This window comes from Colossoma macropomum, unplaced genomic scaffold (assembly GCF_904425465.1).
Source record: "Colossoma macropomum unplaced genomic scaffold, Colossoma_macropomum, whole genome shotgun sequence".
Taxonomy (NCBI): Eukaryota; Metazoa; Chordata; class Actinopteri; order Characiformes; family Serrasalmidae; genus Colossoma; species Colossoma macropomum.
In genome coordinates this window covers 44,279,580-44,299,979 of record NW_023494795.1, presented here as the reverse complement: position 1 = coordinate 44,299,979, position 20,400 = coordinate 44,279,580, and the positions used below count along the sequence as shown (strand labels likewise).

The 20,400-nt window shown below is 41.5% G+C and overlaps 3 protein-coding genes across 4 annotated transcripts in view; 1 reads left to right on the top strand and 2 right to left on the bottom strand.

The window, feature by feature from the left end:
- Positions 1–1,140, bottom strand: part of rars2 (arginyl-tRNA synthetase 2, mitochondrial) — a 37,266-nt gene extending 36,126 nt beyond the window's left edge. Inside the window, exon 1 of the mRNA XM_036582518.1 lies at positions 1,018–1,140. Coding sequence (XP_036438411.1) covers positions 1,018–1,053 — 36 coding nt within the window. The 5' untranslated portion in view covers positions 1,054–1,140. The remainder of the gene's footprint in view (positions 1–1,017) is intronic.
- A 986-nt stretch (positions 1,141–2,126) lies between these two features.
- On the bottom strand, positions 2,127–10,324 carry akirin2 (akirin 2). The gene is made up of 5 exons (XM_036582517.1): positions 9,806–10,324; positions 5,388–5,528; positions 4,427–4,576; positions 3,834–3,905; positions 2,127–3,247 (listed from the first exon to the last, which is right to left on the bottom strand). The coding sequence occupies exons 1-5, from the start codon at positions 9,972–9,974 to the stop codon at positions 3,237–3,239; spliced, it is 543 nt and encodes a 180-aa protein (XP_036438410.1). The 5' UTR covers positions 9,975–10,324; the 3' UTR covers positions 2,127–3,236.
- A 1,721-nt stretch (positions 10,325–12,045) lies between these two features.
- LOC118816027 (synaptotagmin binding, cytoplasmic RNA interacting protein) overlaps positions 12,046–20,400 on the top strand; it is a 28,114-nt gene continuing 19,759 nt past the window's right edge. For both annotated transcript variants that reach the window (XM_036582516.1, XM_036582515.1), the window contains exons 1-2: positions 12,046–12,204; positions 14,724–14,883. In XM_036582516.1, coding sequence (XP_036438409.1) covers positions 14,736–14,883 — 148 coding nt within the window. In that variant the 5' untranslated portion in view covers positions 12,046–12,204; positions 14,724–14,735. The remainder of the gene's footprint in view (positions 12,205–14,723; positions 14,884–20,400) is intronic.

Genomic DNA, 20,400 nt, shown 5'->3' with positions numbered 1-20,400 from the left:
GCATCACAACAGAGCTCCAACCTGCCTCTGGAAGCAACATCAGCACAAGAACTGTCCAGGAGCTTCATGAAATGGGTCTCCATGGCTGAGCAGCTGCACACAAGCCTAAGTTCACTATGCTCAATGCCAAGTGTCGGCTGGAGGGGTGTAAAGCGCCGCCACTGGACTCTGGAGCAGTGGAACCGTGTTCTCTGGAGTGATGAATCTTCTCTATCTGTCAGTCTGATGATGAATCTGGGTTTGGCGGATGGGGAACTATACCTACCAGAATGCAGAGCCAACAGTAAGGTTTGGTGGAGGAGAGATGATGGGCTGGGCTGTTTTTCAGGGTTTGGGCTCCTCAGTTCCAGTGAAGGGTGATGTTGATGCTGCAGCACAAAGACATTTTACACAGTTATCTGCTTCCAGCTTTGTGTCAGCAGTTTGGGGAAGAGCCTTTCCTGTTCCAGCAGGACTGAGCCCCTGAGCACAAAGCAGCTCCATAAAGACATGGAGTGACCAGTTTGGTGTGGAGGAACTCCAGTGGCCCTCACAGAGCCCTGACCTCAACCCCACTGAACACCTTTGGGGCGAACTAGTACGGAGATTGTGAGGCAGACCCTCTCGTCCAACATCAGTGTCTGACCTCACAAACGCTCTGTTAGGGCATCTTGTGGAAATCTTCCCAGAAGAGTGGAGGCTGTTGTAGCCGCAACTCCATATTAACGCCCATGGTTTTGGAATGGGACGTCCAACATGATCATACAGGTGTGATGGTCAGGTGTCCACATACTTTTGGCCATATAGCTATAGTAGCATATAGCTATACAGTACATTATGAATGATGCTCCTAGTGCCCCAGAGCAAGCTCTACATCCTGACTCCCCCTAAAAACAGGTGAACCCCTTCTTAGCTACACTAGGTCGCTGATTTAGGACGCGGCCCAAACCGCAGAGACGCTCGTGTCTGGTTATTCAGCACCGTTTACCGTCTGTGCGTTAAACTGTCCGCGTGTTCGCGGTGAGTGAGGCGGTTTACCTGCGCTGCGATGCTTCTCCTGAAAAAACACGCCATGAGCTCAAACGAAGCCGCTCAGCCCGCGAACTTCAGCACCGACTCACAGCGAACCCTCCGCCTCTGTGCGGCGCACTGAGGCCGCCGTGAAGCGCAGCGCGGTCAGCGCACCGAGCGCGTTTCAAAATAAAAGTCACTGGAGTTTAGAAAGCTCGTGTTCACCTAAAACGTATGAGGACAAAAATACGTATATTATAACGTATAAAAACTATTCATTAAGCTAATGCTGTAAACACTAGTGACCTTCAGCGTACATGACGTGTCTCTGACTACATTACAATTCTTACATATAAATATAATGCATGTTTTTCTAAACATAAAATGTGAGCTTGGATATTAGAGAAACAATATATTGTGATTAAAATTATTTTGCTGTGTAAAGAGACTTAAGTAAAAAGCAAAATTACAAAAGCACCATTTACTACTGCATTAAATAAAATTAAACATCAATAGGTGCTTAAATAAAAATTGCATTTTTTTTCACTGTAAAGTGCATTTTCTAAAAAAGGCTACAAAAATGAAAAATAAAAAATTATTCCTGTTGACAATCATTGTTGCCTATATGACGACTACAATGGCAGCTTCTCTTTATATTGTATTAGTAATTCACGTTGAATCGAGCAGCACAGACACTTTAAAAGCACTTGGATTAATACTTCTTTACAGTGATTCCCATTAAAAGTGCTCCTGTAGAGTTACTAATTTGGTACATTTTATTTTTAGACAGCGAGAATATTTTTGTCTCTTTATGCCTACAAAACTGAATATATATTAAATCCTTAAATAGCTCCTTATTGTGATGCAGGTTTGTTGTGACAGAGGCTGTTGCTGCTTCACACGTTCAGCAGCACTGAGAACGACGACGACTGAAGTATTTTCACAGGACAGTAGTTCAGGATGGGGTAGATTCTGACATGTTCATGCACACAATTTGTAATTGATGTTTAGTTGGTTTTTTCATTGTGAAAAACATTTTGTAATAACAGAAGCGTCATTTATCACAGAGCTGTTCTGTATGTCATCAAATTGGTTATATACATAAAAATGTGTTAAATACAATACACAGACAGCTGTAACTGATCATGTAAACAATTTATTTGTATATTTTCTCAACATAAAAGTCCAATAAAGTACACAAGCTGTAAAATCATAATGCAGGAGGGGAAAAAAACAATAATCAAAAAAAGATAAGAGATTTCAAACTAATTATGCTGAGTGATTTGTACATGAGAATCCTGAGGAGACCCCAGATGCGTTTTTACAAAGCCAAGAGTTCTCAGAGCTACACGTCCTGCAGTGACCACACGGCCGCCACCACACACACACACACTCACACTCACACCCCCACTCTCTCTCACACACACACATACTCACACACATACTCACACACACACACACACATACACACACTCACACACACACACATACTCACTCACACACACTCACTCACACACACACACACACACACACACACACACACACACACACACACACACACTCACACACACTCACACACACACACACACACACACATACTCACACACACACACACACTCAATCACTCACACAGCGCAATCATGCTACAGTCACTTCACATGAGCAGGTTTTCAAATAAAGAAAAATAAAAAATAAAACCATTGGAGATGAAACCTTGCGTGACGTTATAAAAGGCATCGAGAGGAAAACCTAATAAATATCTGTGATACTGAATGAGTGAAATAACAGAGGCCACAAATCAGCTTTGAAAAAAGGGCGACGTGAGACGGCAGGAAGCACTGCAAACAGCAGGTGGTTGCTGGAGAGAGACAGAGAGAAATACAGAGAGAGGAACAGAGAAAGAGAGCGATACAGAAAGAATAGAGAGAGAGATGCAGACAAAGAAAGATAGTGAGAAAGAGAGAGAGAAGGAAAGAGAAAGGGGGTGAGAGAGAGGGAGAGGGAGAGGGAGAGAGAGAGAGTCATAGAGAGGGGGGAGAGAGAGAGAGTCAGAGAGAGAGAGAGAGAGAGAGAGAGAGAGGTTTAAAATCACAGACAGAGGCCTGAGACACTCCGTGCCCGGTGGGAGTGAAGGGGGCGGGGCTTCACTGACAGCCCAAAACCCCCTCACTGCATCGCCGCGGAAACCGCAGTTACACCCACGGACCAACAGGCCAAAGCAACAGCAACCGGAACCACCGACCCACTCAGGACACGTCTGTGGGGAGAGAGAGAGAGCGAGAGAGAGAGAGAGAGAGAGAGAGAGAGAGCTAGTTTACATTAATGACTCAAATACCTTCTGCTCTACACTCTGAATAAGTTCTTTCACAGTTAAACTACACAGGAGTGTGAGAGTGAGGGAGAGTGGATGGACCTAAAGACCCTGAACGCTAATGAAGTAGTTGGTAGTTTGCAGTTTACTGGAGTTGCCTGGAAGGTCAGTGGAGTCTGGCTGGGTTTAATGGAGGTCAACTGACTTTAATGTGAGCTTAATGGAGTCTGGTTGAGTTTACAGAGGTCAGCTGGAAACTAGTTAAGTTTAATGGAGGTCGATAAAATGTAGTCAAGGCCTTTGGAAATTAGTGTAATTTAATGTGGGTCAACTGGGTTTAGCTGAGTTTAATGGAGGTCAATGGAAACGAGCTGAGTTTATTGGAGCTCAGTTAAGTTTACTGGTGTTTAGTGTGAGTCAAATCACTGGAGGTCAGTTCAGGTCAGTGGAGTTTAATGGAGATGAACAGTGTTAGGCTGAGTTTACTGGAGCTGTAATGGGATTTGGTGTAGTTTTAAGGGGCTGGACTCACAGCTGGCCGGCTGCTCTCCAAACCGCCGCATTAGCTGATCATGAGTGAACTTCACAAAGGCATCGTACTGCTCTGTAGAGGAACAAACACAGATTAATTCATAACAGATACAGAACAATTCATCACAATCAATAATTAACAGTGGATACTGAATAATTACCTGTAAATACTGAGTAATTAAGAGTACATACTGAATAATTATATGGAAACACTGAATAAGTCATAGTAGTTACTGAATAACAGCAGATACTGAAATAAGATACTGAATAATAAGTTTTGAGATTAATAACTACAATAAACATGGGTGTTTTGATGGGTGTGTGTGTGTGCGTGCTGACGTGTGGGGTTTTTGATGGGTTGGTGGGCATACTGACGGGTGGGTGTACTGACGGGTGGGCGTACTGACGGGGGCGTGGTGGCGGGTGGGTGTATTGGCGGGTGTGTGTAGCGATGGGGCGTACTGATAGGTGGACGTATTGGTGGGTGGGTGAGCGTATTGACGGGTGGGTGTACTGATGGGGGGGCGTACTGATTGGTGAGCGTATTGACGGGTGTGTGTAGTGATGGGTGGGTGTACTGACGGGTGGCCGTACCTGCGAGTTTAGTGGTGAGTATCTCGTCGTATTCCTCTCTCACTTTCTCCTCACGCTCCTTCAGCAGCCGCTCGCAGATCATTCCCACCTGTTTCAGAGTGAAGAGCGGCTGCTCTCTCCGGGACGGAGACGAGGACCCAGCAGATAAACCTGCACCACACAAACGCTGTCAGATATGGAACGTGCGTATATTCAGAAACATAATTACAGATCTATAATGGAACCACATTTTCATACATGGTTTTGTTTATGTACCCTGAGTACTTATTAATAGCAAAACTTGTCGCACTCTCTCAAAGCAAAAAGCAAAGCTGTGGAGTACTCCTGGACTAAATTTATTTTTTCAATTTCTCTATAATTAGGTGGTTAAGATGTAATCAGAGTGGTTCAGAGCGGTTCAGAGTGGTTTGGTGTGAAACGCTCCGTTCTAAACTTACCGAGTCAGAACTGTTCACAGTGGTGGTGATAAGAACCAGACGTCCACCTCTAAAAGCTCCCTCACAGAAAGTTCCTACATGAAATGGTTATGAATTCACTGCCTGATGACTGAGACACTGTTTTATGATAGTTTAGAGAACTTAAACTCCATTCATGGTGGAGGGATACATGCAGGGCGCTGTGAGGCAAAATAGTCCCCAAAGAAAACTTATTATTTCAGATTTTCCACTATTTTCCATCATCAACATTCCATATAAACTCAGAAGACTCGTGTAGGTTCACTGGTGGTTCTGGATAGTAAATAAAATGTCTATATCTGTGTTGTAGTCATGGCGACCCCTGGTTCCTATCACCACCACTGTAGAGACATCTGAACCATTTCACACCAAACCACTCTGAATCTCTCTGATTACACCTCACATTTAATTATGGGGGGGATGTAAAAAAAAAAAACTGGTGGAGTTCCCCTTCAGTCCACAAACAGCATAGAGGTGATGTTCTATTTGATGGTCAGTGGTGTTACCGGTCAGTGCGGCGTGTGTGGAGAGGGACGTGCTGGGCTGAGAGTCGAGCGGACAGCAGGAGTCTGAGGGCTGGAAACTCTCCAGGTGTCGCCTCTTCTGCATCCGTTTATACTCCTGCTTTATGTTGAACAGGATTTGTTCTGCGGGAGACAAAAACAACCACACAGCTCAAACACGGCTCACAAACAGCCCTGAGAAGCTTAAGACCATAAACAGACTCAGCGCACGTTCACAAACACAGACGACAGAGCTCGGCCAACACACTGCAAACACTCGGCCCTTCTGTACTGTGTTATTTTCATTATTATGGATAAAATGACTGCAATAAACAGTGATGGGTGGGCGAACTTTCTTATCCTCAAGGAGAAAAACACATTTATTTGCGATTATGGTATAACAATAACTTGCATTATTTATTGAAGAACTGTGTCATTTTAGCCTGTCCATAAAATGTTAAAAACAATAACCCACTCGAGAAAGTTCATTAAGGTGATGTTAGCACGGATGAGGGAGTTTCTCTCTGATTCACATTTATACTTATTTTAACTATACGTGTAAAGCTTAAACTTTAAAGTAGCTTTACAGGAGAGGCAAAAAACATACTTTCCTTTTAATGTAAGTCAATGGAACCAGAGTTTTTTTACAAGTAATTTTGGGCCGTTTATTTTGGTTCAATCTATAATCTATTTGGTTCAAATCTATAATACTGCTATTTAATTCAGACATCACGATCCCTGGTTCCCATCACCACCACTGTAAAGAAATAAAGACACCTGAGTCGGTGAGCTTCTCTACACACCAAACCGCTCTGAGTGACTTTGTTTACATCTCATTTGTTGAATTACGTCACCATTTGGAAAAGCAGTGGAACTTCCCTTTACCATATTACAGCTACTTCCTCTCTATTAGTCCTGACTTCAGCTAAAAAATCTGATGGTCAAGATCAGATTTTTCACAGATTCATATTACAGAATCAAATCTGACCTTAATTTAGGAATTTATCTGATCTTACAGCATCTTATCTCCAGTTAGGAAATCTTAACATACTCGATCAGAGTCGACAATCAGCTATCATGTTTCCTAGCAACCAACCATAAACACACAGCTGAAACGTAAACACACAGCTGAAACGTAAACACGTCATCAAAATAATGTCAAAATGTCACAGCTGCAGTTTCTGATGTATAACAGGTCAAACTAAAGAGTGATAAACTGTGAGTAGTAAATACTGTGAGAGCGCCCCCTGCTGTTTATCAGAGCGTCGCCACTCCCCAGTTTCAGTCTCCATTACCCAAACGCTTTAGCCGAGCGCGCTAACGTTTCTCCTCCTAATAAACAGACACGTTCAGCTCCGTCTCCTCATTATTCACCACCATCACTGTAATATTTCATCATCAACATTAACACACGAAGGTGATCAGAGGGCGGTGGAGATCGAGTCTGCAGCGTCTGAGATCTTTAAAACGCAGAGTTAGAAAAGAAAATCATCTCACAGTGAAAGCAGCGTTTTACAGTAGGAATAAATGGAGCTCATTATGCTGGTAGTGAACTATGCTGCTGACTCAGCTGCCTAAAAACCATAGAAACGGACCTTAAACAGAAGTGAGGACCCTGTTGGGGTTCATCCTAAAGTTAGGACAGGATTTAGGAGGTTCAGTCTAGTTAGGATGTTTGTGTGATGCTGTTTTCTTATCTGGAGTTCATGATGAGATTATGAAGTTATGTTATATTATGAAAGAACTGTTACTGTAATACTGTCCAAATTCAGTCCGTACTGAAGTCGTCATGGAGACTAAACTGACTTCAGAGTTAGGATGATCCTGTAATACGACCCCTGGTTCCTATCACTGCCACTGTGGACAGTTCTGACTCTGTAGAATTGCACCAAATCACACCAGATGACTTTGTTTACATCTCAATTATTTAAATTTGTCACAATTTCGAAAAGTGGTGGAGTTTCCCTTTAGATTCTTCAGGCGTCTGGTTCCCATCACCGCCACTGTGAACAGTTCTGACTCTGTAGAATCGCACCAAATCACTCTGAGTGACTTTGTTTACGTCTTCACCATTTAATGATGCAGGAATTTTGAGAAACCTGTGGGATTCCCCTGTTAACACACCCACTTCAGTTAAAGGGCCCGTCCTGTATTTTACTTCCTTCCTCAGGTGCACTGATGACACTGATGACACTTGTGTGGTTTTTGTACTGAAAACAGTCATAATTTCTGTTTACATTTCCAAACTCTCACCCCTTATAATTAAACAGGCTGTTACTGTGAGACTGAATTATCCTCAGTGTCATGTAGAAGAATACTGCATCTCCATTTCTGGAGTTTGTTTACTTTTCTGCATAACCTGAAAAGTCCAGTCACATTTAACACGGTGTTAAATTTAATTTCATGATGAACTGACCAACAGAAAATGGTCCAAAATTAAGTTAAGTAAATATAAGTAGATTATAAGTTAAAAAACTTAAATTATAAGTAATTATAAAATTACTTGCATTATAAGTTACACATTTTTCATCAATAGGCAAATCACTGCCGTCAGGACAAAAACCTCGTATCTCCATTTTTGTCGTTTTTCAGTTTGTCATAATGTAAAAATGCCTGTTGTTCTTTACATTGTGTGTAAATTTAATGACGAATGGACCAAAAGAAACGACCCAGAATGACTTGGAAAGACGTCTGGTTCCATTGACTTAAACTGAAAGTAAAGCAGTCCTTTTCCTTCTCCTGTAAAGTTACCATTCTGGAGATATGAGGTTTTGTTCTGACAGCAACGATATGGATATGTAAATGAACTCTGTTCTGATTGGCTGCTCTGTAACATTGTGTCTGATTTAAACAGCAGTCTGAGCTGAAACACTCCTCATGACTTCAGTGAGAGTGGGTGGAGCTAAAGAGGCCAAGTAGACTGAATAGGTAAACGAGGGTGAATGTGTCGGTTTTTGTGACATCACAAAAACAGTGAATCCAAATCAGGCTGTGTTTGCAGTTTGGTTTCCCTAATATGGGCCCTTTAACCACTTGGCTGAGGTGTTTCAGGGCACTCCAGGACCACCCCCTCTTTCTTCAAGGGTTCTTTGAACAAAATGGTTCTCCAAAGAACCCTTTGCCTGATTCTTTGCATCATGAAAGCGTTCTTCAGAATGTGCTACAGACGGTTCTTTTTGATAAGCGTTCTATACAGCACCCAAAAGGGCTCTTTTACTGTTACATTATCAAGCTTGTAAGCATAGCGGAACGTTTTTGGGTGCTATACAGAACCCTTTTCAAAAAGGTTCCATATAGAACCATCTAACACATTCATCATCAGTCTAAAGAACCATTTCATCCCACAAAGACCCAGTTAAGCATGAAATGGCTCTATATAGAACTCATGGTTCTAACCAGAATCATTGCCTTTACTAAGGAAGCTTTGAAGAACTGTCTTTAAGAGCGTATTCTTTTAAAAAGATGGTTCTTCAGTAAAGACAGTGGTCATACAAAGAACCGTGAACACTCATGAATGTGCTGTAGAGGAGTCGGATTGAAAGGGGTTCTATATAACACCCAAAAAGGTTCTGCTATTGTTGGATGCTACATAGAACCTCGTTCAAAAAGGTATGTAGAACCGTATAGCACATTCTCAGTCACTCTGAAGAACGATTTCATCATGCAAAGAACCATTTAAGCATGAAATGGTTCTATATAGAACTAGTGGTAAGCAGAACCATTGCCTTCACTGTAGAACCCTTGAAGTGCCATCTTTTTTTCACTCCTAAAAAAAGACGGTTCTTCAGTAAAGAAAAAAGAACTTTGAACACTTAAAGAACTCTGCATGATTAAAGGGTTCTTTGCATCATGAAAGGGTTCTTCAGAACATGCCGTAGATGGTTCTATACAGAACATTGTTGATAAGCGTTCTATATAGCACCCAAAATGGTTCTTTGATTGTTGTGATGTCAAGCTTGTAACAACAGAAGAACCCTTTGGGTGGTATAAAGAACCCTTTTCAAAAAAGTTCTACATAGAACCATATAGCACATTCTCAGTCAATCTGAAGAACCACTTCATTGTACAAAGAAGTTAAGCATTAAATGGCTCCACATAGAGCTTGTGGTTCTAACCAGAACCACTGCCTATACTAAGGAACCCTTGAAGAACCATCTTTAAGAGCATATATCTAAATATATATCAATCTAAAGAACCATTTCACCATACAAGGGACCCTTGAATCATGCAAACGGTTCTGTGAGTGTTTATAGATCTATATATGGACCGTTTTCTTTACTAAAGAACCCTTGGAGAACCATCCCTTTTTAAGAGCGTATGTTTCAGGAAGTAGCTCTCTGCGCTGCGCTGTCTCTGTGGCGGTGAGGTTCTAGCTAGGAGGATATGGCCTGTGTGGCCGAGGTAAACAGAGTGGGTTTAACCTGTGCTGAGTCTGGACACCTCTCCGAACGGGCTGGGCTCCATCCGCAGGTACTTCTGCGGGGAGGACGCCGGAGACAGCGCCGGGGCGCAGCGCCTCCGCTTGGGGGAAGCCGGGTTCAGCACTGGGTCCCAGTCCATAGTCCTTTTAAGGGTGGCTCCACACGCCATGGTCCTTCACACGAAGCCGGGGCTCGGAAATTAAACGGTAATCCTTCCACGGAGTGGATTAAACCGAGGTAAACGTCGCCGAAACCGCCGCTGGAGCTCTGGCTGGCTGTCTTCTCTCTGGGGTGGGGAACAATTACCGTCGATTTTTCGGTGCCCGGGTCACCTTCACAGCTCCAAACCGCATCCGACGAAAAGCTAAAAGCTTTATAAACGCCTTGGACTCAGATTATCGGACTTTGGGAGCTCCGAACACTCGGATGAACTCGGATTCTCCTCGGAGCGAAAAAACGACGCCGCTACTTCCACCGACCGGCCAGCGAACATGGCGAGGAAACAAAACATTAGAGGGGATGCGACAATCCGCGCATGCGCGAAGTCGTCGATGCTGGATGGGACTTGTAGTTTTATTGCACCCGCACGCTCTATGCGAACCCACATCGTTTGTTTCCGTAAAAAACTACATTACCCGTGTACCAGTCGGTTTAAAGGTCTCTATTGGTGGTTTTGGACTGAATGTGAATTTTGAAAAACGCTGTCAGTAAACAGGAGCCCAAATATAACGAATAACAACCTTAGGTGGATCTGAAGTGGCTCTCAGGTAAATGTCAGGGCAGAGCATATAAGATGTTAAAGGAGAATTCCACCTATTTTTCGAAATTCTGGGTTTTGGATGCAAAGAGTGATTCACAGTGGTTTGGTGTGAAATGGTTCAGATGTCTTTACAGTGGTGGTGATAGGAACCAGGGGTCGCCATGACTACAACACAGATATAGACATTTTATTTACTTTAATTTTGTAACATAGGTTGAGTTCTCTTTTAATAACATTTACTTATTTAGTTGCACTTTCCAGTCAGGAGCTCTCCACACAATAAAGCCCCCTCACAGAAAGTTACTACATGAAATGGTTATGAATTCACTGCCTGATGACTGAGACACTGTTTTATGATAGTTTGGAGAAGATTTTGGTCTAAAACATACTGAACTAAAAAAAAATCATGTACCAAATAAAGGCCCTATGTTGTGTTGTACGAGTGCTGAACTGATGAAATTTTTGATTTTTGTTAAACTGTCATGTACAGTGAATCTGTAACATTAGCAAGACAAAGATATTGTCTTATTTGCACTTTCCTTTAACTAGACTAACTTGAAGATTATACTCTGGCCAGGATCTTTCTTTTCTGTTTGTCTAAATGAAAAAGTGGATGATTTTTTGAAAAATATGGTTTACTACATTATATGCATCCACGCAAAATATTCGTATTAACAGCAATGATATGCAATTTATGTTGCTGAATTAGTATATTTTACAAAATGTGTAAATACATGATTATTTATTATAATTTAAATCAGCATTTTAAGCCAGTATTCTAAGTTACTATTACTACCACCACCACTATCAGTACTACTGCTAATAATGAAGTATTACCTCTTCTGTATTACTGGATGCACATAGTGCTGTTCTAAATAAACAATCATTTTTAAAATACAACATAATTATTGTTGTTGTCATTGCTGTTTCATCTTAATACTATTGTTATTATCTACTTATACTTCTCTGTGTATCTGAATAAGAGTAATATTTTTGAAATATGTTGTTATAATCATTATTATTTAAAAAGTATTAGTCTTTAGTTACTCAGTTAGTAACTATTACTACTACTACTAATAATAATAATAACAATACTTTTACTGTATTGCTACATTCAAACAGTGCTGTTCTAAATAAATTTGAAAAATATTACAGTTACTCAGTGACACAGAGATTATTATTATTGTGATTATTTTAACGTATTTTAGTAAATTATATTACTAAAAGTGGAAAAAAGAATTACTAGTACTACTACTACGACTACTACTGTTAATGAGACTAAGAGTAAGAATGAGAACAACAACTTTAAGGTATTTCTAGATGCAAATAGTGCTGCTCTAAATAAATGTGAATCTATATGTTAACATGTTTATTTTATTACTGTTATTGTTGCTATCGTCACTCAGCACCTCTGCCAGCTTGCCCCGCCCCTGCAGACTCCGCCCCTGCGCGTGTCCCCCTGCAGCCCCGTAGCAGCTCTCTCTGTGAGGCGAGCGTGAGCGGCCCGCCGCCATTTTGCGTTATCTGATGAGGCGGAGCGGAGCGGCGGGGTTCCTCACTCTTCTGCTGCCTTTACTCTCCTAAACCCCGACAGAACCCTCACAGACTCACCTTCCGCAGCTCGCCGAACCATCTCCAGGTGAGTGCAGGCCCTCAGAGGCCGTGTGAGCGAAGCTGTGTACGCTGCTCGGAGGAGAGTGAGGGCGGGCTGGGCTGGACGGTCCGGCCGGCTTTTTGAAAATGGACTCCGCTCTCAGGCTTCGCGGGCTTCCTCAGGCCCGGGCGGCGGCTGGATAACCTCACTGCCTCGCCTCTGATGCAGCCGAGCGGCTGCGCGCTGTGCGTGTTTGGCTCGCGGAGTGCTGCGGTGCGCGGTGTGCGGTTTGTCTCCGGCGCCGCGGCTCATTTGCAGGATATTCCGTGCAGCGTAGCTTTGTGCAGCTAACGCGATGCTAACCCAGCTAGCTGATGAAATGAGGCTGAGCTCAGCGTCTCGTTCGAATTTTCCCGGTCCACCTTAAGTGGCGCAGCAGCCGCTTTACACTCTGAGGCGCCAGAATGGAACTTCTGCACCATTTAAGGTGGACCGGGAAAATTTGAACAAGAGGCTGACACCGTTAGCAAATAAAGCACGTTGGCTTCGCAGAAAACGCCTCCTGCTCCCAGATCCTGCCTTCTAACCTGCTTTGTTAGAGCTGTTAGTGGTTTTAACGTGAATAAAACGACAAATTTGCCTTTGTTTTAAGTAACACGGAGCTCAGTGTGTGCACTGGCTCTTATTGTGGCCTGTCCTGCTCAGTTTAAGCTTTCTTTTAGACATGTAGTTAACTTTTCTTAGCATAGATCTTAGCTGTGCATCATTTTCTTCAAACACTAACAGCTTTTATCTAATCTAATCATCATAATGTTAATAATAGCCTCGTATTTGGTAGCTTATGAGAAGCTGCGTTAGATTAACGTTAAGTCTGAGCATCTTAAAGGGCCCATATCCTCCATTTTTCGCCTTCCACATGTGCTTATAGTGTGGGTCCAGTCCTAAGGCTGGAGTACGTGGACGGGACAAACACAGATATTTGATTGGAGTGCTTTGTTGAAAGTCTCTAAAATGGTCTCTTCGTATTCACTGTAGTTCACTTTACTGGCCTTTATAAGACATGAATATGTGGATGAGCTCTGCTCTGATTGGCTGTCTTGTATTCCGCCTCATTCAGAAAGCAAGAGCTCCTTGCAGCTTGTAAGGCGTGCTGCAGCCTCAGTAGGCAGATTTATGTAAATTAGTTTATATAGATTTTGTGACCTCACAAAAACACTGAACTCAAAATGGGTTTTTGTAGCTGTTAGACCACATAGACTGCAACAGAACTCCAGCCCTGTTTACGTCCTACATAACTCTTTCCACTGAAGCTGGGGTCAGTTTTCCGTGATATGGGCTCTTTAAGTGTTCGTGTTTAATTGAGGAGGAAGGTGTGGGTTACTGTGCTGCTCATTACCGCCGTCTTTATTCAGATTTTCCAGCAGTGATGTGAAAGTGCGAGCTGAATTTATTAAAGTCAGTGGAACTTAAAGCTCTGGTGTTTTACAGAAAATGACAGTACAGCACGTTTTCAGCCGCGGCTCAGTGTTTTAATTATTCAGCGGGGATTTCACAGAGCAGGATTAGTGTTAGCTGGTTCAATTAAGCCTTCAGTCAGTCCCGTCTAATAGTAGGAGCCGTTTCTGTCATCAGGCTTAAATTGTCCTGTAATTAAAGAAATATATTGCTGAGAAATTTAGCTCTATAGTGTCTGCAAGATACTAATATTGATTATGCACTAGAGTTTTAATCGTGTAAATCGTTTTACTGAGTGAAAGTAGTACTTTGAAGTAATTTGTAGTTTCAGTGGGGGAATTCACAGAGCAGGATTAGTGTTAGTTTAGTTTAACTAAGCCTAAAGTCAGTCTTGGCTAATTCAAGGAGCCATTTCTATTGGGCAGTCTTCAGACTTAAATTATCCTGTAATTAACAAAATATATTGCTGAGAAATTTAGCTCTGGAATTGCCTACAGGATACTAATATTGATTGTGTTACTGTTTTCATTATACAATGTATGTGGTATAATAAGAAGAGTAATATTTTATGAAATTATATTTTTAGCTGAAAGTTTCAGAGCAGGATTTCTCAGTTAGCCAGTTAACTTAAACCTAAAGTCAATCGGATCCAACAGGAGGAGAAGAGTAAGTTTCTTTTGGATGATCTTCAGGATTGAGTTATTATATATAAATTAAACTGAACATTACACACAGTGTGAAAGTGTTTTTCTATTTAAACTGATTAAAGTTCTTCCATATGGTCATAGATACAGATTGATGTGAATGTGTTTTAACCATGCAGGAGGGGTCTGTGTGTGTGTATGTATTGAGGTGAAAGATGTAGGTGAATATGTACATCTGATTAGGTGGCTCTTTTGCTTTTGCTCACTCTTTAATGCATTGTTAGCGCTGTGAAGTGCTGCTCCATTGTTTTGCTAAAGTGTTGATGCAGGTGAGAGCTTTTCATTTGCATGCAGATCTAAATTGATCATGGTTGTAAATTGGATGGGGGTGGAGCTAAACTATGACTAAAACTCTGCCCCTCCGAAAGTGTCCGACATTAATTTGGCTCCATTGCATTTGAACAGATTTCTGGCGGCATGGCAACAGAACATGTAAATGGGAACGGTACGGAGGAACCGATGGACACGTCGGCTGCAGTTACCCACTCTGAGCACTTCCAGACTTTAATAGAGGCTGGGTTACCACAGAAAGTTGCTGAAAAGCTAGATGAAATTTACATTGCAGGTAAGCCAAGAACAAACGAAGGAAAAACAAATTCAAATTGACTGTTTTTTCCCACCTTTTTCTGCCTCTTTCTGGGTTCAGCCCGAACATTTCATTGCATGTTAAACTGTATTTGACCTCTCTCTCTTCCTAAACTGTGATATTGTGCCCTTTTTAGAGGACTGAAGCAACTTTGTGTGGTTTCCAAAATATGAAATTGGGTACTGCAGCCCCCAAAACCGCTCCTGAGCCGGGCCGGCACTCGGCCGTACAGTCACTAGGGCTGAATGGAGGGCGTCTGCTGCCACAAAGAGTGCAGGGATTAGCGCTTTATGGCTGTAGACCGGGAGGGGAGGGGGCTGTGCCCCTTGATAACGTCCCCGGGGGCTGGATGTGATCCTCTGTAGGGGTTTTGGGGGGTGGTGGGGGGCCAGCTGGGCATTTGGTGTAACAATAGCAGCAGCTGTCCTGAGGCGGAGACAGGTGATGTGTGCAAACGGTAGGGGTGTAACGATTCAATTCACTCTTCACCTCACACTGCCTTTCAGTTTTAAAGGGGACTTCCACCCATTTTTCAGAATTCTTGCATAATTAAGTGGTTAAGATGTAAACAGAGTCGTTTAGAGTGGTTTGGTGTGAAACGCTCCGTTCTAGAGAAACTCACCGAGTCAGAACTGTTCACAGTGGTGGTGATAGGAACCAGACGTCTGATTCAGTGTTTTATTTCAGGCTAGAAACGTGACAGAATTGGACTGAATTCATTCTTTTTTGCTCAGTACAAATAATCAGTATCAGATCTGTGCCATCTCTAGATTCCACTAATATATTTTTATTTTTTAGATTAAATTATGCGTAATTAAACGGTTGAGCTGTAAACAATAATTTAATGCTCTGAAGCGTTTAATATCTCGAAGCTATATCATAGTTATTAGATTATTATTCAAGCTCAGTTCACACAATTCATTAAATTAATTCAATTAACTGACTCTACATCTGTTTTTTTTTAACTATCTGTCATTGTTTTGTTTACTGTAAAACATTATCACCTATCTGTTGGTATAAAAGTGCTTTATAATAATATTATTATTACTATTGTTTTTTCGAAGATTTCACCTTAAATGATCATCCGTTTAACAGGTAATTACCTAAGAGACAAATAAAATAAAAACTAAATAGATTGAAGTATAATAAGTGGCTAAATAGGTGCGAGTCTGTCTGTCTGCAGTTGTAATAAATAGCGTGTGCAGTAAGATGCTGTCTGGAGGCATTCTGTATGATAAAGATAGTTATGCCATAAGACACACAGGGCTGTGTTCCTGTATGACACAATTGGCCCCAGAGAAACCGTATTTTGTCAGATTGATCTCCGAGTGACTTTGTTCACATCTCAACCATTGAATTCTGCAGAATATTAAAAAACAAATGGTGGAGTTCCCCTTTAGCTAGAGACGGCGCTGATCTGATCGCGGTTATTGGTTTTGGGCTGATATTGGTAGAAGATGCTGAATCAGAGAACAAACAAAAAATGAATTCAGTTCAATTCTGTAACATTTCTGTTCTGCAGTTAAACGCTTATTTATGGGGCAAAAATGTGGAAAAATTACATCACAAGACTTGAAGACATTTTCATGATACAGTCTTTAAATACAGAAACTAGGAGTTTGTAGATATAGTTTTCTTGCATTAATATTAATAACATGTGTAATGAATAGGGGTGTTCACATGTAAGTGTTGTGGTGTATTATAAAATGTGGTACAACTAAATAAACATTTTTATGGGGTTACAGAGGCAGTAAATATGGTGCAGATATTTTAGTGCAGATGTTTCTGTGTTCAATACATCAGATATCAGATTGAAATATAAATCTAATCACATGTCTGATGCTGCAGATAATTTAACCCTTAACCGCTGATACAGATTCTGATATCGTCATGCATCGTTATTGCAGTTGTTCCGTGTTCACAGAAGAGCGTATTGACATCATTTGTCACAGTGATGAATGTTATATCGTTTACTCCTGACTGTTTATAGTATTGCGAAAAACAGGAGAAAGAAAAGTGAAATTTCATGTTAGAGAAGAAACGTCAGTTTGGTGTATATCAGCTGATGCTCATGGCTTCAGTAGTGCAAAAGAATAAGTGTCATCTCTGATTTTAACACAGTCCAGATCAGAAATGTCAGATTTGCTCCGTGTTCCTAGTTCTAAGCGCAAATCTGAAGAAAACAGTTGGGCTGATCAGCCTGTATGGCTAAACAGTTCATTTCCTACTTTATCATTAATTTCAGTCTTTAGCTCACAAGATGATCATTGGCTGCAAGAAAAGTCCAGATTCATGAATTAATGTAAGTTATTAGTGTAATAAACTTGCGTGGGCTGTGTTAGGTGTTCGTCCGTTTATCTGTGCGACTGTTCCAAATTCAGATGATCATTTTAGACCAATCAGAATGATTTATGAGGTGAAATACTGAATTAATGCTCAAACCTTTCTTAGATTTCTTCATTATAAGACCTTGTCTTTACTCCTCTAAAGTGTACGTAGCTCTAGTTACTCTCTAGTTACAGTTGTGTATTCAGAGTGTTTTTAATTATTGATTTGGGATTTATTGATTCATTGGCTTCCTAAGAAATCAATCAAATCAGGGTAACATTTACGCCCCTATTGTGCCTCTTATGCTCAGTATAACAGGGCTCAGCTGCTGATCTGTTTCTTTGCTGTTAAACCGATAGTTTGACGAAAGACCTTGTTCAAATGTGTTCGGACACTGAACACGACTCAGCTGATCGAAGTATGATTCTTTAGTTTTAGCGCTGTAGGCTAATGTAGCTAATGCTAACCGTACTCTAAAAGACTTTCTCTCACACCTAAAGACGCTGTCAGAGTTTATATCACACACTGTGGTTCTCCAGAGTCTGGGATCCTGCAGGGTCACTGTTTGCAAGCCTGCAACTAGACTTTGGAGATGTTGATGGAAGTTTAGAAAGCCTTTTCCTTCTCCGCTCTGTGGTGGTACAGATGTGAAGACACTCTGGCTGGACGTGTAAAGATCCAGGCTCAGCCCAGTTCACTGTAGACCTGTATATTCTGGCAGATCATCACCCAGAATGTATTAATTAGTCTGTAGAAATGTGCAGTTACTTTATTTCATATGAAGATTTAGAGCAAAACATGCATCAGTTCAGCACTGTTGATCATCATGATCTAAACCATAAACCAACACAATACGAAACCACTGTTACAGAACCTACTGTCTGTTAGACACTCGGTGAGCCTGAAATACTAAAACAGCCGGTTTACATTAAGTTAATATGATTGTTTTAAAGTGGAGCAGATTTTTAGAGATTTCAGGCTCTCATACATTTCCTCCCTTACACTCTCGCTCACCTCCGGCGCGCCACGAGCCGAGACTCAAAACTTATGGTTATATTAAACACGGTTTTATCGCCGCGTCAAAACAAGAAAATACAAAGACAGCCATGCTGACCACCTCACACTACACGATCAAAATGATGCGAGCGCGACTCAAATCTAGCAAAGCTCTGGATGTGTGACCGTTAAATCGTCTGAAAAGCCGTTTGGTGTGAGGCCGGTATCACCGCCTCTGCCTTATTAACGCTGAGCGATGGCGCAGCTGACAGCTTTTTTGCCCAATAACCAGTATCAGATCAGAGCCATCTCTAGTTAAAGGGGAATTCCACCTTTATTTATTTATTTATTGCATAATTTAATGGTTGAGCTGTAAATATCTCTAAAAGGTCTATCGTAGTTATTGTAATAGATTATTAGCCAAGCTCAGTTCACACGTTTAATGATAATTAAATAAATTCTGTCTTTTTAAAAATGTTTAAATTGATCTGTTGTTGTTTTTCTCTTAGATTAAAATATTGTCACCTGTCTGGTATGATTGGAAATGATCAGATTCGTGTGTTCACAATGAGCTGCTCTGAAAAGTCAGATCTGTCTCACGTTAAGGACAGAAACTGGATATAGTCCAGTCGAAATGCTTGCAGTTAAATGATTGATATTTGTTTCCAAGACAAATATAAACAGTGACTGCGATTCCATAGGAATTTATTTTTAATTTTGTAATTAAGTTAATGTTAATCATTTGTGAATTGTGTTAAGCTCTCTCTCTCTCTCTCTCTCTCTCTCTCTCTCTCTCTCCTGGCATGTCTCTGTTTCACTGAGCCGAGACTTAAAACTTATAATATTCAAGACAGTTGATTTTATCGCAGCGCCAAGACGAGTTAAGACAGCCATCCTGACACTACACTCTGGCGAAACTGTCACGATACTATTCTGACAGTGTAAGTGTTTTCTGACTGGGTGTGAGCCCAGTTAACGACTTCATAGATAGACAGAATAGACTGTGTGGTTTCTGACACCGTTATCTGTAAACATGGCCTGAAGTGAGCGGTGATGGAGGTGTGCAGTCGGCACCATGCTGGTTGGTGACAGGCTATTTTTAGCTGATAGATTGTTTTCAGTATCGTGTCTGTTCTGAGGTCTGCGCTCTGGATGCCCCTTTATTTGGACACTCCAGGGTTAATAATTAACGAACTGTGTAGGTAAACTCTGCTGACTGTCAGCAGTTTTAGACTTGGGTTTTGAGGTTAAGGTTAGATTAATGTTGAAGTTTAGGAAGAAGGTCAGAGAGATCATAGTTGCGCCTTTCAGTTAAGCTGATTATGCTCAATTATTTTCCACACTGCAGCAAGCAGGATGTGAATTAGGTGCTTTTTCATCAGTTATGAAAACTGCAGAAGTTCTAAGTTCTGTCTGGTGCTGAAACCTGTAGAGGGCAGCACTGAGTTCTGTTTGAGCTGTGCTGTGTCTGTGAAGCGTCGAGGTAGGACAGTCAGTTAATTTGGCCAGTTTAGGCTAGTGCTTTTAATAGTTGAATACAAAAACTGTTCAGATGCTCATGTGGCGCGTCTGGCTGAAGTGTGAGGTGTCAGGCCTGTTAACAGTCGGCCTGCGCAGACGAGTTGAAGTTTGAAGTGGATGTGCTAGGCATGACCCTGGTGGTCAGTAATGTGGCGAAACACGACACCACCACGCTTCGTTTTCATGACCTCTTCACTACTTGGGATGCATCCCGATATTTAGTTGTTCTGTGGGTTGATTCATTTGGAACAGGCAAAAATGAACCAGCACTTCTATCAAAAACTATAAGTGCAGTCATTTTCACACACTACACCGCAGGGCTGAGCAGTGTGACAGTATTCATCTCGAAATTGTCACATTTCATAACTGCATGTTTACTGATTGCATCGCAGCATATTAAATGTTGAATGCAAATCATTGGATTCATTTTTTAGTGTTTTTATTTAGACGTGGCTCTGCATCAGATGTTGGAGAAAATATTGAAAACATTAGAGAAAAAAAATTTGTGCTGATATTAAACTTTTATCCCCCACCTCTGTGGTACTACACTAGTGCTGCATTTGACTGAAGCTCGTAACTGACCTCCGATGGAGGGAAGATTAAAGAAAACTCCCCCTCAGCTGGGAATTCCCATTTGGAAAGTTGGGATGG